Consider the following 15,728-nt stretch of genomic DNA (forward strand, 5'->3'; position numbering starts at 1 on the left):
TAATTTCCATCGAAGTTTACACCGACGCGAGCAAGCCGTCCGACGCTGTGTTCCAGATCTCGGCGTATACAAGTGAGTCGGAGCAGGTGCTGTTTGCCCTGGATGGCTGTGACGCCGACAGGCTGCCAGCCATTGAGCTGCGCTCGTTTGACACAGAACCCAAGCTCATTGCGGCCTTCCTGGCGTACATCCACGAAGCTCGCATCAACGTCATTACCGGGTGCAACACGTTTGGCTTTGATTGGGAATATATACTCGGAAGGTGTGCCCAGTTTGGCGTGTCGACTATGGGGTCCTCGTTAAATGGGGTCAGCCAGTCTTCGACGGCCAGTGTCCGGTGGTCATCGTCAGGCGCCGGTGTGGTGGACATCCAGTACCTCAAGATGCCGGGCATAATGTGAACATTTTCAAGGACATGTTCAAGCGCTCGTCGTACAAGCTGGACAGCGTTGCGGCCGACTTTGTGGGTGACCACAAGGACCCCATCACCGTGTCGGACATCTTTGATGGCTACGAGACAAGCCTCGACACCAAGAGCACCCTGTACACGGATGTGGGACTGTACTGTGTGAAAGATTCGGCCCTTGTACATGTGCTGGCCCACAAGGTCACAGCCCTCATCTACCTGGTGGAGCTGTCGCGCGAGTGCAGCGTGTCCATAGACACCATCCGCATTGCCGGGCAGCAGCATCGCGTGTTTTCAAATATGTACCAGACATTTGCGCCCCGGGGAATTATCCTCAACTACCCTAAGGCCATGCATGTTTCGGGTCGGGACACGCTGGGTGAGTGCCAACGATCATAAGGAAAATGTGCTGGCCGAGAAAATCAAGATGGCCAAGCGCAAGATTGTCGACGATCGACGATCTGGACTTTGCGTACGAGCCTGAAGAGTTTGACGAGAACGAACTGGTGGCCGCCAAGTACGAGGGCGCCTGTGTGCTGGAGCCTGTGCCGGGCCTTTATTACAACGTGCTGCAGTACGACTTTGACTCGTTATACCCCAGTGTACTCATGGCCTACAACATCTGCTACAGCACGTACCTGAGCACCGAGCCGCCTCCAAACATGGTCCCGCAGATGTACCACACTGTCAAGTGGACGTCCAAGGGCGGCGATGAGAACATCCACCACTTCCTCAAGGAGCCGGAGGGCATTGTCCCCAAGCTGCTGCGCGACCTGCTGGGCGTTCGCAAAGCCGTGAAGAAGATCCTCAAGTCGACTGAGCTGTACACGGTGCAATACAACGTGCTCGACAAGCGGCAGCAGGCGCTCAAAGTGTGCGCCAACTCGATCTACGGGGTGCTTGGAGTCCAGAAGCACGGCATGCTGCCGCTCAACGAGGGGGCCAGCAGCTGCACGGCGCTTGGCCGAATGTCCCTGGGTATTGCCGTGGCCAAGTTTGAGGAGCTGGGGGCCACGGTCGTGTACGGTGACACGGACTCGTGCTATGTGACGTTCAACGGTATTGCGGCCGATAACTTTCCGGCGCTCTGGGCTCCCGCAACGGCCACTGAGAAGGCACTGGAGGCGTGCTTCCCATAAACCCTAAAAACGAGACCATTATATTTTCAAAACGAAGACCTACGTGGCCAACAAAGTGCTTGTTGAGAAGACGCCATCGGGGGTGACGGAGCTTGTTGCAGTCCCGCCGGAAAGAGATCTCATGGTCAAGGGGCTGACGAAGCGGACCACCGCGCTTGTGATGAGGGACATCTTTATGAATATGGTTATCAAAATATTCAAAAAGGTGCCCTACACAAGCCTGGTTGAGGACCTGGCGGGGCAGATCCGCCATATCTCCCATAACACGATGCGCATCCCACCCCTGTCGTTCTGTAAGAGTGTCCAGGTCAAGGACGCCAAGCACTACAAGATCAGGCCACTCTCCGAGAACCCCGTGCTGCTGACCAAGCGGCTGCGTGATCTCGATCTACCCGAGTCGACTACGGAGGAGTGCGAGGCTTACAAGCGTACGTGCCTGCCGGGACACATCCTGGCGAGTGTCAAGATGATGGAGCGGGGGCAACAGATCAGAGCTGGTGACCGTATCGCAGTTCTTGTAGTCCGTGGGGCTCCCAAGCAGCGCCAGCAGGACCGGATTGTGGACCTTGACTATTTCCAGGAGTCCAGAAAAAATCCCGAGCTGCCACAGTTTTCAATTGACACGGACTACTACATCAATTCCATTGTCAACCCGCTGGCCGACATCTTTTCCACTGTGTACAAGGTGGACAAGGCCATGGTCAAGGAGGTGTCTATCAAGCGGGGCACATGTCCAACACTACACAAGACTCCGGAGGACAAGGCGAACGCCGTAGTGGGCAAGGACGGGCGGACCAGAGTGCTGACCCAGTCGACGCTCCAGTTTTAGGATGTTGTATTTTTATTTTTACAATAAACATTTTTAATTCTATTTTCTTTTTTTATAGATATTTTCTAGAACTCCGTACCCACCAGCCCGTTCTTGGGCGTGTATGGTCGAAGCAGCGCAAATTGAAGTCGAAGCAGCGCAAATTGAAATTCGTCGGGTACGTTAGTAGCTGCAAAACGTGCCTCCTCAATGTGGCGGGCATCTACCGGCAAAACAAAGGACTCATCCTCCATGTTGTGCAGCATGCACAGCTGCGACCTAGCTAGCACAATGCGCTGGATGTGTACACGACGCTTGAGACTAGTGCGGACGAAGAACTTTGAAACGTTGTATTTTGTCGCTTTGCTCAGGCTACTTTCAGCAATTGCTGTTTCAATGAGACTGCAGCTGGCTAGGTAGAAGGACTGCAGAAACTCATCCATTTCCTTGACTATATAGAGTTGGTCGGCAAACAAATACACCACCGTGGCGACTCTGGAGGGCTCGATCGACGCAAGTTTGGCGATCTTTCGGATATAGCCATTTGCCACAGCTTGGCGACTACCCTTGATGTTCGCGGCGCGTTGCAACTCGCGCAGGGGCACGACCTCAGCATAGTTTGGTTGCAGGCTGACTAGTAGCATAGACATGATATCTCGTTTGTGGGGCTGTGGTATTTCTAATCTCTGGTATAAAGTGTAGTCGAAGGCCGGGACAGGTGTGGCCTGGCGGACAATGAGCTCTCTCTGGCGACTCAAGGTTGACTCGTTGAACATGTCTATAAAGTGTCTGGAAAAGTAACTTGGCTCTAGTTTCGTCATCAGGTATTTATTGACAATGCGTGCAACTAGTTCTCGTTCGCGGACACTACTGACCAGCGAGTAGCTGGTAATGTGGCTGAACTGCGCACGGAACGTATCGGGAAAGGGGAGTTGCGACATTATTTATTTATTAAAATCATCGTATGCAAAGTCAAACACTAATGAAAAAGGAAAATCAGTTTTTCGCGTCTACCGGCATATTGTCCGTCTTATCATCCAGTATCGCGTCGAGCGAGTTCTTCTGGGCCATGTGCTCAAAGAAGCCCGAGGCACACCCATCATGCACATAGTACTCCTGCGACTCAAGGCTTGCTGTGTACAGGCGGTACTTGACAAACTCGTTGCCGACCAGAATGTCATTCATGATGGTGGTCTCAATGATGCGCTCCTTCGTCACGTCGCCCCGGACGTACAGGTTCACCGCTATGTGCTTGGCGTGGTCAATGACTGGGATCGCCATCTTAACCACGTAGCGCTCGTCCTCAAAGCGAAGCCGAAGTGGACTGGTCATGTTGAACGTCTCAAAGAAGGTGCGTATGCGTTTCCAGCTCACATGTGTCACAACCCGCTCCAAAATGGGTACCTGGTTGGCGTAGTGGATAAACTAGTGGGAGCTCAGGACCAGTGCGCACACAAAGGCCTTCTTGGACATGATCATGGTTAGCAGGGGGCCCGCCCGTGGACGGATTAGTTCCCAGGCCTCCAGCCACTTCTGGTTCATGGACGAGTTGGCGCTGCCATTTATGAGCACCGACATCACATTGCCCATCCCCATGCCGGACTTGTACGAGTGCGCGCGACTTGCATACGTGGCATCCAGCATCAGCATAATGGCCATATCCTTTAGGGTTTTACGTTGTTACCCGCCATAATGTCCTCGGCCCACATGTTGACCCTCTTGGACCTTGCTGTGACCACATCAGAGAGCTGGATGAACTTGAAGAGGCTGATGCAAAACTCAATGTCTTCCCCCAGCAGCTGTGCGGCCTGTGTGATGAGCTTGGGGCGCGGGGGCCCGTCCGTGTCTTTGCCACGGTTACACAGCTCCTCACTGGCCGGGCGGAGATCTAGTGTTGGAGGCCAGCATGTTGCACAGCATTGCATCGCGATTTAGGTACGGGATAATGGCCTGCTTGGTGTTGTGTAGCATGATGATCCTGTTCTTGGTGCGCGTGAGCCCCACATGGTGGGTATTGGGCACCTTGAGCGGATCGGCGTCGCCTAAACCCTAAAACCCCTAAAATCGGTCCTCGTCCTCGTCGTCCTCGTTGCGGACTGTCATGTCGTCGGACGGCACGTCAATGGGAAACTTAAAGTCTGGTGACCGCACCAGGTAGCTGATAAAGGTGGAGATGGGCGAGGGCCGGGGGCTGTTGTGCTTGAACGAATGGGCTGTGTGTCGGTCACTGCCGTTGTAGACGCAGCGCAGCTGCAATGGTTAGCTTGAGGTCCCTGTAGAGGTCCTGCTCGGGGTACGTGGCGTCGCCGTACACAACGTACTCGGGCAACTTGGTGTTGCCAGTCCCGGTTATAACGTTGGGGCTCTGGGTACTGGTGTTGATGAACTTGCACACGCCGTCTGGGACCCGAAATCTCGTTGAGAGCATGAGGTGGGTCCAGGGCTCGTTAAAGTACAGCTCGGGCTGGCAAAAGTACGTGTCTGAGGCCCCAGTTGATGGTCTGCAGCGAGTCGCCCACCAGAACCTTCTGGGTGTGCCCGGTCTGGCCACCGGCAACGGAGCGTAGGGCGTAAAAGTACAGGGGGGAGAGGTCCTGGGCCTCGTCAACAATGACCACGTCGTAGTGGATGTCGAGGGGGTCCTCAATAGCCACCATGAGCTGGAGGTCAGTGACAACCGAATACAGCGAGTGGAAGATATGGACGTCCACCGCAAGCCGCCGCCGCCCTCTTGCGCGTGTCCGTTTTGAGCCACGATGAGTAGGCTAGAATGAGGATCCTTTTTCCTATGGCCTCGCGACTGAGGCGGTCAACGATGGCCAGCATGGTGAAGGTCTTGCCCGCACCGGCACAGGCCATGAGGGTGACTTTGTCGCCGCGGGCAACGGCATCTATGGCCATCTGCTGCTCGGCGGTCGGGGCTCGGAGGCCGTGTCCGTGGGGTGTGGGTTGGTGGGAGGGTGCGGGTGTGCGTGTGAGGTTGGGTCGGGGGGCAAGTGTGATGGGTGTGTTATCCACGGGCATGACTGGTTGAGTAGCAATCAACATGGTTGTGTGCTGTAGCTGTGTGTTGTTTGTAATGTAGATGTGCACATGTAAACTGAATTGTGGGCCTTGCAAACACGCATGTATATTGAAAATTCAATTATTCATTTTATTTTTATATTTTTGAATGCTCATAGACTAGGACTGGCTGATCGACCCTTGGACGATTTTTGGTTTGTTTTGGAGTTTCTCGTCCAGCAGCCCATGGTAGTATACCTCGTAGTTCCCGCGCTGCATATCCGCATACGTCACCTTGGCCACATACTCTGTGTTGGGCTTGGTCTTGTCTGGGCGCAGCTTGACAAACTCAAACTGCCCAGCCTCGTACCTATACTCGGCAATGCAGTCCTTCGTAAACCGCGCGTGGAACGGCACCCGCTTGTCTTCAAATGGCACCAGGCCATCGCGGGTCCCAACTATCAGCACAGAGTGCTTCTCCCTATCGGGCAGCGCCTCCACTGGCCTCACCCGAAAGTCTATAGACTGCAGCTTCTGTGGCTTGAACTTGATCACCCCGCCGGCGTACACGCTCGCCAGCTTGAAGCACACCCCGTCGTGCACTGCGAGGTCCAGCCCCCCAAACAGCTCCCTGTACATGCCCCCTGGGTATGTCTGGATGATCTGCAGCCTGTACTTGTCCACGGCCACGGTACCGTCGGGACCCAGCATCGTCTGCAGCATTGCGCGGCGGGCCGCAAAGGGCTTCTCAATCCACACCTCATTGTGCACCATCACCAGGTCCAGCACGTGCACAACGTCTCCACACACCTCGCAGTCCAGCACCGTGGCCCTGCTAGGCCTACGAACCGCTGTGACGCCTCGCCAATGGGCACCACCTCGCCCGTGATGTACACCAAGTACGCGAGGTCACCACACCACCAGCAGGGCGCGCGACCCGTCGTACTTGTACATGACCACTGAGTCGGGGGCAATGGGGGTTGTTGGCAACAGCGTGCCCGCCTGTGCGATGGGGAAAGTCAGCTTGCCCATGATGCGCATCGCCAACAGCTCACCGTAGATGGTCTGTGACCACACACGGTCCGGGATCAGCACCTCGCGTACAAACGTATTGACGCTGGGCACAAACTCGTCGTCCTGGAACCCAAACTCGGACATTGCAACGCCGCCCTCGAGCTCAATCTCTATCATGTACATCTTGAACCCCGCCGTCATGGTATCCACAAACTCGACGGTGTACGTCGCCGGCCCCGCGGACAGCTTGACACCTGAAAAATTGGTGGTGGTCTTGATGCGACTCACACCGACAAGTTCATCCTCTCCAACTGATTCACTGGGGGTCTTTGATGAGACGTAGTACGCCCAGTGGGCAAACCTAAACAGCGCAAGTGTGCGCTTGCACTCCCAGACTGTGTTGTTGTCGTCAAACGACGTCACTGAGCGCAGCCCATCTTTAGAACCATTGTGCATCGTCTGCGTGAGCCGCTTCTCGTACACGGGTGGCCCATTGAGATGGCGCATGCGATACATGCACACGGGCCTCAATCTCAATTTTCTCGGACATGGCGGTTGCGTTAATCTTTTTTTGTTGTTGCATTTGTATATACATATATACGTGTATACAAATGATAGCTTTTCGTTTTTTTTCTTCTTCTATACAAGCGTGGTCTCAAGGTTGTTGGTACTGTATCCACACTGCACGGTAAACGACAGGGGGTACGCGGTGTTGTACTCGGCCACCGTCATGGGCTTGTGGGCTGCCTGTCCTGGCGTATGACCCCAGAAGAAAGGGAAGAATACATAGAACGGGAATATGGTAATGTGCGAAAATATGCTGTACAGTACATGGTCAAACATTAGCGGCCCAGTCCTCTCAAATGGATGAGCCGTAGGGCACCCCCAGAAGAACATAGGTTGCAGCTTCAGCAGCGTGTAGGTGATCAGGTTGCCGCGCGAGCTCCCAATCACACTATTTGCGAGCCCCCGGGCATTCTCCTTCTCTTGTCCTACAAAAGGCCTGTGCGGTTGCACGCTGTAATGATGGACCCAAAGTCCTTGCCCAGATCCACCATGTCGCTGTCAATGTAGATGCCGCCATACTTGTACAAGATCTCAAGCCGCGCAACGTCTGCCTTACCACAGTACTGTGGTTCAGCGTCAAATACTGCACTGTTCTCCGTTAGCACACTGCGGATATTGTTGTTGTCCCAGAGCATGTACTCGAACCCGTTTGCCGCACACCAGGTCCTAAACGTCGCCATCCACCCAAGCACAGCTGCTGGTGCCTCTTTTCCATGTTGCACACGGGCATTTTGTGCCAGCCCGTTGATGCGGTCCACAAGGTCCGAATGCATTTTTTTTTTGTGATTTATTGAATGTTCTATTTTATTTTATTTTAAAATGAGTACCGTTTATTCTTCTTATTATCCATGACCATAAAGGCTACTACACCCAATACGACCAACACAGCAACTCCAACACCCCCAATAAGAAGCCAGTTTGTCTCTGGCTCCTCTTCTTCCTCCACTGAGGCAACTGCAATTGCTTCCACCACTTCGCCACTGACACCCTCGTCGTCCTCCTCCTCCTCAACAACCTCTTCCTCTACTACCTCTTCTGTTGCAACCGTGTTGTTGGCGATAAAGGCGTTCAGACCACTTCCACTGGTCACAATCCTGAACCGGAATTTGTCCACAACGACACCACCCGTAATATCGTCTGGTACAAACGTCTGGTTAGAATCCTTGGTCGCAAATTTCACGCCGTCGTCCGTCTTTATTCGGACGACGGACTCATTTGTATCACTGGACACTGGGGTCACTGTGAAGACGGTTTTCGTTGAGCTATCCGATGACACAACCACAATCCCCTGCTGAAAGTATATATACCCACCGTTGATACTCATGGTGTACTTGTTGGGCTTGTCACTGACAGGGTCGAACCGTATGTCGACTCCATTGGTACCGTACCCCAGACGACCCCAGACGCTGGGGTGTTGCCGAGAGTGAACTGACGTTCATGGCACCCTTGTTCAGCTGTAGATCGATGCGGCCCACGGCTTTATCCAACACGCTGAGTTGCTTCTCAAGACCCGTGTTGAGTAGGGCATAGTCTATCGTGCTCATGACGGTTTACACACAGATGGTTTATATAGACTTGGAAAAAATGGGTTTTTTATTAAATAGATTAAAAATTCGAACAGACCTTGCAAGTTTTTGTTTTTTTTCTTCAAGTTCTAAACGGCTAATGTATGAATAAAATGAACAAAAAATCCGCAAAGCGTAGCACCAAGGTCATCCAAAGGGAGATTGATGACCGCGTAATCGAGATCCAGGCGCCAACGTCCTCCATCAACTGGTCACTCGTGTTTGCACTCGCTGTCCTGGGGCTCTCTTCGATCCTCGCCATGGTTGCGTATACCAGGCGAATCCCAAATATCAACAGTCAAAAATCACGCCCATCGTAAAAGCTCGACGTTATGTTTTGGATTATACCTCATGTAGTGAGATTCCCAGAAAGAGTGAGACCCAAGCTTAAAAGACGACGGGTACGGCTTGGCCCTGTAGTAAAACAGCCGATTCCTCCAGTTGTTGCCGTAAACATTGCGATCTCCAACGAGGGCCATGAATGGAGTCGCAGTGACAATATTGAAGATTTCGATGAACAGTTTTTTAGATGGCACAAAGCTAAAGAACTCATCGTAGAGTCGATCGCGTTCGGATACTGGGTCCGTACCCATCGTGATGATGGCATTCATAGATTTGCGCACCTCTGGTGTCACATTCGTATACTGCTGCCCACACAGAAGTATAAAGATCGAGTAGTGGCGAGAGTTGTTGAATACTGCCGATAGCTTGTTAAGCTGCGAGCGGTAGCCACTAATATCGTCCATTACCATGGCCATGTTGCTGCGGGTGTGTAACTCACCACCAATATGATTTTCCCGCTTAACAACATTATACTGCTTCTGGGTATTTGCGACGCTCTGGATGGTTTCGGCCGTCACCTCATCTGTCACATAGTGGAACGCTTCTGGGATGATGGGGGCCCAATCGTTAGATACAGCGGACTTATTCCCGGTAAACAGCACTGTAGAGTCAAACATGCCCCGCTTTTCATACAGCAGCGACTTTAAATTGTCGAGTTGTGGGTCACCGTGTCGTCGGCGAAGCAGTAAAGGCCGTCTATAGACACCTCCACCCCGACATACGGCTCCGCAGCAGAGATGTTCTTAGTCACACGAACATATCCACCAATGCCACTGTCTGGTGCACGGGCATACTGAATAGTGCCGTCCGAACACGTTTTACAGGCATAGCCGTCGTGGTAGCTGAGAACGGTGGATGTTGTGGACTCTCATGGTTGCGTGATTGATACGACAATGAATAAACGTTGTCGTCAGCACATCAAACGTTGAAGGATCAAGTCGGCTGTAGGCACGACAGTTGGATACCCTTCATACAACCCGTAGGTAGGTACATCGAGGTGTGAGAAGTACACTTTCCGCTGTGCACACGACAATCGACTCGGTTTTGACATTGTAGAGCACGAGCTTGTGGTCCCCCGTAACCACATATGGATCACTGTCAGCCTGGTGGATCGTGTACATCTGATCGATACCGCGGACCTTGTTGAGGACCCGGCGTGGGCGGATGTCAGGACACAGGAGCAGGTCCCCAACAACCACCTTGTCAATCCGTTGAAGAACCCCTGAGCACATCTTGACGAGAGTGTCGGGCGCCATGCACTTACCAAGGCCACTGCGCCCACATACGAGGACCTTGGACCCGTCCATGGACTCTTCGTCACCCCGTTTCCAGGGACTAATACTGTCGGGATTCCATTCTTTGAGATGAAGTTTGTCCAGTGTTGTATCGGTGGTTTTGGACATCGTGTGTGTATGTGTGTCTTTTTGTTTCTGTTCCACCTCGACTATAACGTATGTTACACACCTAAACTTGGTTTTTTATATATTTTGCTTTTGAATATAATAAACTGTCAACTATGGGGGGTAATATATCAAAGAGTTTTCGCGAGCAGACAATGACCATGGTGAGCGATGTGTTTGTGTCCGCATCTACAGACATATCGAACCAGACAAGCAGCAACAACATCTCCCTGCAGACTATAATCTTTAATGGCACGTATGGCGGCAACTTTACCTCGTCACAGACGTCAGACATTACCTCCAAGACGGTGCAGGTGGTTGTCAACAGCACGTCGAACGAGGTCACGAGCGCCATAGAGAACATGCTGATTGACTGGTTCGAGCAGAATCTGGATCAAACCCAGGATGGACTGACAACGTCCAAGAACAAGTCGGAAGTCGTGGACATTGTGAGGCAGTCCGTCCACTCCAACATTGACGCCGTCTTCAAGACCAGGGTCGACAACACACTAAAGTCTACCAACTCGTCCACACAGTCTTACAGTTTTGTGGGTAAGGTGGAGGGCGACTGCCAAATGGACCAGACGTCAATCATTGACTCCTTGTCTGAGCAGTTTGCCACGACACTTGTGCAGAATGTGCTGGACTTGCTGGGGGTCATCACAACCGACAAGGAGTCCACCCTGAACACGTCCCAGGAGAACACCGGCTCGTTTAGCACAACCATGCTTATCATGCTGGCCATTATTGCGGTTGCGATCCTGGCCATTGTCATTATATTTAAATTCAAGAAATAGCTATTGTTTCATATAGATGTTGACGGTTTTCTGCACGTCTTGCATCATAGCCATAAGGCGTTTGTTCACATTATATATGTATCCAATCTGATCTGCGAGGTCAACATGAACGACCTGGAGGTCTGGGGTTGATTGCGATTTGGGTTGTGGGGTTGATTGCGATTTGGGTTGTGGGGTTGATTGCGATTTGGGTTGTGGGGTTGATTGCGATTTGGGTTGTGGGGTTGATTGCGATTTGGGTTGTGGGGTTGATTGCGATTTGGGTTGTGGGGTTGGGGTGCTTTGTGATCCGACCTTGTCTGAACCTGATGTCTCACATTCATTACTCTTGCACCCCATGACGTTTGTCCCCCACATCCATTCTGTCCATGTTTTTGGACGCTGCTCCCCAATAGTGACTGCGTGGAATAGTATGGTCTTGGTACGTAACGTAGTTAGAGGTATACTAGTGCTGGTGGTTTTGGCCTTCTTCGTCAGGGCGGAAATCTTTGCCCACAGCTCATGTAGACTCTCGTCGGCACGACTGGCTTTCAGGGCGTTCTTGATATCCCCCCTCTGCCCCATAATGAGTTCACACACATCCTTTGGAATCTCCTTGTGGTCCTTGAGATATGTCAACAGCTCATTTGCCTCATCGACCAACTCGCTACTCGTGGGTCTCTTGAGTGCCTTAATCACCTCTTGTGTACTTAATATAGAAGAAGGGAGAACTGAACTCTTCTTATCAGCCCTGTGCCGCTTTCTGTGCATTGTGACACTCTCAGCGCGGTCCCAGAGCTCAAGAGTTGTCCTGTCCATTTTCAGAATTTTTAGGTCGTTAATAATTTGGGCAATATCCTTCAGCGCCGTCTTCCTCTGGTTGTATGAACTGTCTGCATTTGTAATATCTCTAGCATCGTTGCGTAGCCTATTGTAGAACGCTTCAATCTGTGGATTCCCAACAGGCTCCGGGATATCCATTTGTCCGTACGTCTTTAGATGGGCTTCCTCTGCTGTCGCACCACGCCATACCGGTTGAACCATGGTAATTTGTCCTTCTCAGCCTTCATCTTGGTAATCCACTATTCCAGAATACGCTGATCATTGTGAAATACCCGTTTAAAATAGCGGACTTCCGTTGTGTTCCCGCTAGGTTGTATGCGCTGGTTTGGTATATTAACCAGGGACCATGCTTCGTGCAGGGTATCTGGAGCCTCATTGTCTCTCAACATCTTTAAGATGTGGGGCTTCTGGTTGTTCACATATGTTGCTATAGGTTAAGGTATCGACTCCATGCTGTCAAGGTACATTTTCAGCAGGCTGGCCCGATTAACAAGGTCCTGGAGAGAATACTCTAAATATTTTGCAATTGCCAGCGACATGTAAAATAATATCTTGTCTACAAGTTCGTTGTACGTCGCAGAGGTCTTCGCCCCATCGGAATCGTTCAGCTTTGCAAACAGCGATTCCCAATTCTTGATCACCCGGGGGTCGTATTTGATCTTTTTGAGATCCGCGATAATGTCCTCCACCTTGGTGACCACCTCTTGTATTTGGTCAACTGGCAAAGACGCAACATATGTGCTAATATCACGTGGTGCGTCTGACAAAATGATTTTTTTACTCATTTTTTATTTATAGATTAAAAAAAACTATGAATCTCTATGATCATGTCGTGTGCGTTGTTAATCCGAGCTGTGAGGTCGGAGAGGTCAGAAAGGTCGGCATGAATGGCCTGGAGGTCGTTATGGATGCCCTGGGTGTCTACTTGCGCGTTCTGTTCGGAGACCATGTTGCTGTCTGATGTGAATTCGTCTGGGCTTGATACCTCATACTCATCACTATTGTACACTGGGGGATTTGCATCCCATATCTTTTCTTTCCATGTTTGTGGCCGCTGCTCTTGAAAATTGACTGCGTGGTACAGTATGGTCTTGGCACGTAACAGTTTTTTTGGCCTACTAGTGCTGGTGGTGTTGGCTCTCTTCGTCATTGCGGTAATCTTTGCCCACAGCTCCTGCAGACTCGGGTCGGCTCGACTGGCATACAGGACGTCCTTGATATCCTCCCTCTGCACCAGAATGAGTTCATACACATCCTTTGGAATCTCGTAGTGTCCCTTGAGATATTTAAATAGCTCGCTTGCCTCTTCGAGCAACTCACTACTCGTGGGCCTCTCGAGAGCCTTAATCGCCTGTTGTGTACTGTATATCGCAAAGGGGAGCACTGAACTCTTCTTATCAACAGTGCACCGCTTTGTTGCCTTCGTTATACTCGCAGCGCGTTTCCACAGCTCAATAGTTATTGAGTCCAATTGCAGAGTCCTTAGGTCTTGGATAATTTTTGCAATATCCTTTATTGCCGACTTCCTCTGGTTGTATGAATTGTCTGCATTGTAATATCTCTGGTGTCGTTGCGTACCCTATTGTAGAACGCTTCAATCTGTGGATTCCCAACAGGCTCCGGGTTGTTCAGTGTCTCGTACGTTTTCCTGTAGACGTTCTCCACCTTCGCCCCACTCCGAAATATATATCTGTTTATCCATGTCTCATTGTCCTTCTCGGCCTTCATCTTGGCAATCCACTGTTCTAGGATCTGCTGATCATTTTCAAATACCCGTTTAAAATGGCGGGTTTCAGTCGTGTCCACACCAGGTTGTACGAGGTATCTAGGAATATCAATCCGCGACCAGACGTCGCGCAAAACTGGTGGAACCGATGCGGGGCATGTTGTGATTCACATATATTGCTATAGGTTCAGGTATCGACTCCAGCGTGTCAAAGTACCTTTTCAGCAGGCTGGCCTGATTGACAAGGTCCTGAAGGGAATAATTTACCTGTTTCGCAATTTCTAGCGATGTGTAAAATAGTATCCTGTCTACTTGTTTGTTGTATGCTGTGGAGGTATTAGTTCCATTGGAATCGTTCAGCTTCGCAAGCAGCGATTTCCAGTTCGTGATCACCCCGGAGCTGTATTTGATCCTTTTGAGATCCGCGATAATGTCCTCCACCTTGGCGACCACCTCTCGCGATTGGTCGACTGGCAAAGACGCAACAGATGTACCAATAACACCTGGTGCATCTGACAAACTGATATTTTTACTCATTATTTTTAATTTTATTTTTATTCAGTCGTAAAAAATATATAAATCGCTATTTTAGTTTCTGCAGCAGCCGGAGACTCATCAGCCGAAACCTTCGCGGGTACACCCGGTGCGTCATGGTGTTGCATCTATACAAGACGGCCTGCCCCTCGGCCGTCCCACCTACCACCAACCACCGCATCCCCGCTGGGATCTTGCTCGTACCTTCCAGTAGACTATCCCATCGCGCCAACTCAGCACAACGGGGCAGGAACTGGCCATAGAGGGGCACGAGGGTACTGTCTGCCGCGCTAGGAGCCGCCGGGCCCATCATGACCAGGGCCTTCGCGAGATAGTCCTCGGGATCTACGGGCGTAAGGACCGTGGCCGAGCTCAGGACCACAACCGGGGCACAGCCAAACATGTCTTTCGTGTAGTGGTCCATGCCCCTGGGTAGCTGGGTCTCGTCTGTGTACATCTGCTGCAGGAACTTGTTGTAGCGGCACACGACAAAGCGACAACCACCGGCCTTTACCGTCCCCCCGGTGACAACGTAGCACATGTTGGCCCACTGGTCCTTTGCAATCCCGTACGTGAGATGCAACGCAGATGGTCTCAGGGGCGCGTCAATCTCGTTTGACAGCGCATAGTATAAGAAGGGGACAGTGTTCGGAGCCATGCGCAACCACGACACGGTCCCGGCAGTGGGGGGGGGGGGGGGGTGGTGGCGGCAGAGTCTCGTGTGCACAGTAACCGTGGTCGCTCGGTGCGCCCAGTGGGGGCAGGGTACTGGAGCCGCCCCCGTGTGGCTCGGGGGTTTTTAAAAGAAGCTCAGTGCCAGAGTCGTTGTCCCACTCCATGACCTCCGTGGCATGCTCTAGGGGTGGCATGGGGTTCAGCAGTGGCAGGGGTTTTAGGGTTTAGGTCATGGAGCTCGAGTTCTACGTCGAGGTTAAGATCAGTATTCAAGTCAAACATTGTAAAAATGATTTGTAGTCTCACGCGCAATGACCATATATATCCACCTGGGCACCAACGCCCACTGAGCATGAAGTGACACCTGGGCACCAACGCCCACTGAGCATGAAGTGACACCTGGGCACCAACGCCGTATGTGCGTCATCGCACCGACGGTCACATTAACCGCGATTATTGTTTCACAGTAACACCGTGCTCCGATTCCGTATACCCAGTGACGTTTCGTACTTTGATGCACGTAATCTCTGTGAGAATCCAGGCCTAGAAATCCTCGTACAGCGAAACGCTGCTTTTGCAGACTTTTCACCCGCCGTTGACAAGTCGGGGGTCAGCATTATCACCTGCAGACTGAAACTACTTCGTGAATCGCATCCCCAAACGGCGTCTTGATCGAGTCGGGGAACTCGCCGCCGCTTGGCCTGATCTTGTTGCGCTCGTACTCTAAAGCAGTACGTATACTAAAAACGTACTCTTAATAGTACAAGGAACTTAAGTTTCCCAAATGGTTTTAAATGGTTTTATTAATTAATACCTTTTCCATTTTACATATCAGATATTTGGACAAAGCCATTACAAGGCCCCAGTAAAATACCAAACATAAGGGTTGGTCTAGTTCTAATAATAGAACTATGTTTACTTTCCAACTTT

General features: G+C 51.5%; 19 protein-coding genes across 19 annotated transcripts in view; 5 read left to right on the forward strand and 14 right to left on the reverse strand.

Moving 5' to 3' along the window:
- SARC_03965 (hypothetical protein) overlaps window positions 1–401 on the forward strand; it is a gene marked incomplete at both ends in the record, with an annotated part of 13,029 nt that extends 12,628 nt beyond the window's left edge. The window contains one exon of the mRNA XM_014302216.1: window positions 57–401. Coding sequence (XP_014157691.1) covers window positions 57–401 — 345 coding nt within the window. The remainder of the gene's footprint in view (window positions 1–56) is intronic.
- A 14-nt stretch (window positions 402–415) lies between these two features.
- On the forward strand, window positions 416–805 carry SARC_03966 (hypothetical protein; the record flags this gene model as incomplete). The annotated part of the gene is made up of 1 exon (XM_014302217.1): window positions 416–805. The coding sequence occupies one exon, from the start codon at window positions 416–418 to the stop codon at window positions 803–805; it is 390 nt and encodes a 129-aa protein (XP_014157692.1).
- A 5-nt stretch (window positions 806–810) lies between these two features.
- On the forward strand, window positions 811–1,545 carry SARC_03967 (hypothetical protein; the record flags this gene model as incomplete). Its single annotated transcript, XM_014302218.1, has 1 exon — window positions 811–1,545. One exon carries the CDS (start codon window positions 811–813, stop codon window positions 1,543–1,545), a length of 735 nt encoding a protein of 244 aa, XP_014157693.1.
- A 121-nt stretch (window positions 1,546–1,666) lies between these two features.
- Window positions 1,667–2,374, forward strand: SARC_03968 (hypothetical protein; the record flags this gene model as incomplete). The annotated part of the gene is made up of 1 exon (XM_014302219.1): window positions 1,667–2,374. One exon carries the CDS (start codon window positions 1,667–1,669, stop codon window positions 2,372–2,374), a length of 708 nt encoding a protein of 235 aa, XP_014157694.1.
- Window positions 2,375–2,439: 65 nt separating this feature from the next.
- On the reverse strand, window positions 2,440–3,294 carry SARC_03969 (hypothetical protein; the record flags this gene model as incomplete). Its single annotated transcript, XM_014302220.1, has 1 exon — window positions 2,440–3,294. One exon carries the CDS (start codon window positions 3,292–3,294, stop codon window positions 2,440–2,442), a length of 855 nt encoding a protein of 284 aa, XP_014157695.1.
- A 55-nt stretch (window positions 3,295–3,349) lies between these two features.
- On the reverse strand, window positions 3,350–4,278 carry SARC_03970 (hypothetical protein; the record flags this gene model as incomplete). The annotated part of the gene is made up of 3 exons (XM_014302221.1): window positions 3,350–3,757; window positions 3,797–3,955; window positions 4,030–4,278. 3 exons carry the CDS (start codon window positions 4,276–4,278, stop codon window positions 3,350–3,352), a joined length of 816 nt encoding a protein of 271 aa, XP_014157696.1.
- A 522-nt stretch (window positions 4,279–4,800) lies between these two features.
- On the reverse strand, window positions 4,801–5,010 carry SARC_03971 (hypothetical protein; the record flags this gene model as incomplete). Its single annotated transcript, XM_014302222.1, has 1 exon — window positions 4,801–5,010. One exon carries the CDS (start codon window positions 5,008–5,010, stop codon window positions 4,801–4,803), a length of 210 nt encoding a protein of 69 aa, XP_014157697.1.
- A 10-nt stretch (window positions 5,011–5,020) lies between these two features.
- On the reverse strand, window positions 5,021–5,401 carry SARC_03972 (hypothetical protein; the record flags this gene model as incomplete). The annotated part of the gene is made up of 1 exon (XM_014302223.1): window positions 5,021–5,401. One exon carries the CDS (start codon window positions 5,399–5,401, stop codon window positions 5,021–5,023), a length of 381 nt encoding a protein of 126 aa, XP_014157698.1.
- Window positions 5,402–5,536: 135 nt separating this feature from the next.
- On the reverse strand, window positions 5,537–6,130 carry SARC_03973 (hypothetical protein; the record flags this gene model as incomplete). The annotated part of the gene is made up of 1 exon (XM_014302224.1): window positions 5,537–6,130. One exon carries the CDS (start codon window positions 6,128–6,130, stop codon window positions 5,537–5,539), a length of 594 nt encoding a protein of 197 aa, XP_014157699.1.
- A 135-nt stretch (window positions 6,131–6,265) lies between these two features.
- Window positions 6,266–6,877, reverse strand: SARC_03974 (hypothetical protein; the record flags this gene model as incomplete). Its single annotated transcript, XM_014302225.1, has 1 exon — window positions 6,266–6,877. The coding sequence occupies one exon, from the start codon at window positions 6,875–6,877 to the stop codon at window positions 6,266–6,268; it is 612 nt and encodes a 203-aa protein (XP_014157700.1).
- Window positions 6,878–7,009: 132 nt separating this feature from the next.
- SARC_03975 (hypothetical protein) lies at window positions 7,010–7,710 on the reverse strand (the record flags this gene model as incomplete). The annotated part of the gene is made up of 2 exons (XM_014302226.1): window positions 7,010–7,373; window positions 7,403–7,710. 2 exons carry the CDS (start codon window positions 7,708–7,710, stop codon window positions 7,010–7,012), a joined length of 672 nt encoding a protein of 223 aa, XP_014157701.1.
- A 41-nt stretch (window positions 7,711–7,751) lies between these two features.
- SARC_03976 (hypothetical protein) lies at window positions 7,752–8,481 on the reverse strand (the record flags this gene model as incomplete). The annotated part of the gene is made up of 2 exons (XM_014302227.1): window positions 7,752–8,225; window positions 8,326–8,481. 2 exons carry the CDS (start codon window positions 8,479–8,481, stop codon window positions 7,752–7,754), a joined length of 630 nt encoding a protein of 209 aa, XP_014157702.1.
- A 326-nt stretch (window positions 8,482–8,807) lies between these two features.
- Window positions 8,808–9,461, reverse strand: SARC_03977 (hypothetical protein; the record flags this gene model as incomplete). Its single annotated transcript, XM_014302228.1, has 1 exon — window positions 8,808–9,461. One exon carries the CDS (start codon window positions 9,459–9,461, stop codon window positions 8,808–8,810), a length of 654 nt encoding a protein of 217 aa, XP_014157703.1.
- A 26-nt stretch (window positions 9,462–9,487) lies between these two features.
- Window positions 9,488–10,247, reverse strand: SARC_03978 (hypothetical protein; the record flags this gene model as incomplete). Its single annotated transcript, XM_014302229.1, has 2 exons — window positions 9,488–9,711; window positions 9,857–10,247. 2 exons carry the CDS (start codon window positions 10,245–10,247, stop codon window positions 9,488–9,490), a joined length of 615 nt encoding a protein of 204 aa, XP_014157704.1.
- A 152-nt stretch (window positions 10,248–10,399) lies between these two features.
- SARC_03979 (hypothetical protein) lies at window positions 10,400–11,041 on the forward strand (the record flags this gene model as incomplete). The annotated part of the gene is made up of 1 exon (XM_014302230.1): window positions 10,400–11,041. The coding sequence occupies one exon, from the start codon at window positions 10,400–10,402 to the stop codon at window positions 11,039–11,041; it is 642 nt and encodes a 213-aa protein (XP_014157705.1).
- A 100-nt stretch (window positions 11,042–11,141) lies between these two features.
- On the reverse strand, window positions 11,142–12,064 carry SARC_03980 (hypothetical protein; the record flags this gene model as incomplete). The annotated part of the gene is made up of 2 exons (XM_014302231.1): window positions 11,142–11,340; window positions 11,397–12,064. The coding sequence occupies 2 exons, from the start codon at window positions 12,062–12,064 to the stop codon at window positions 11,142–11,144; spliced, it is 867 nt and encodes a 288-aa protein (XP_014157706.1).
- A 233-nt stretch (window positions 12,065–12,297) lies between these two features.
- SARC_03981 (hypothetical protein) lies at window positions 12,298–12,648 on the reverse strand (the record flags this gene model as incomplete). The annotated part of the gene is made up of 1 exon (XM_014302232.1): window positions 12,298–12,648. One exon carries the CDS (start codon window positions 12,646–12,648, stop codon window positions 12,298–12,300), a length of 351 nt encoding a protein of 116 aa, XP_014157707.1.
- A 14-nt stretch (window positions 12,649–12,662) lies between these two features.
- On the reverse strand, window positions 12,663–13,591 carry SARC_03982 (hypothetical protein; the record flags this gene model as incomplete). Its single annotated transcript, XM_014302233.1, has 2 exons — window positions 12,663–13,391; window positions 13,442–13,591. The coding sequence occupies 2 exons, from the start codon at window positions 13,589–13,591 to the stop codon at window positions 12,663–12,665; spliced, it is 879 nt and encodes a 292-aa protein (XP_014157708.1).
- A 106-nt stretch (window positions 13,592–13,697) lies between these two features.
- SARC_03983 (hypothetical protein) lies at window positions 13,698–14,781 on the reverse strand (the record flags this gene model as incomplete). The annotated part of the gene is made up of 2 exons (XM_014302234.1): window positions 13,698–14,121; window positions 14,216–14,781. 2 exons carry the CDS (start codon window positions 14,779–14,781, stop codon window positions 13,698–13,700), a joined length of 990 nt encoding a protein of 329 aa, XP_014157709.1.
- Window positions 14,782–15,728: the final 947 nt, after the last annotated feature.

This window comes from Sphaeroforma arctica, assembly GCF_001186125.1.
Source record: "Sphaeroforma arctica JP610 unplaced genomic scaffold supercont1.213, whole genome shotgun sequence".
In the NCBI taxonomy this organism is placed as follows: domain Eukaryota; class Ichthyosporea; order Ichthyophonida; genus Sphaeroforma; species Sphaeroforma arctica.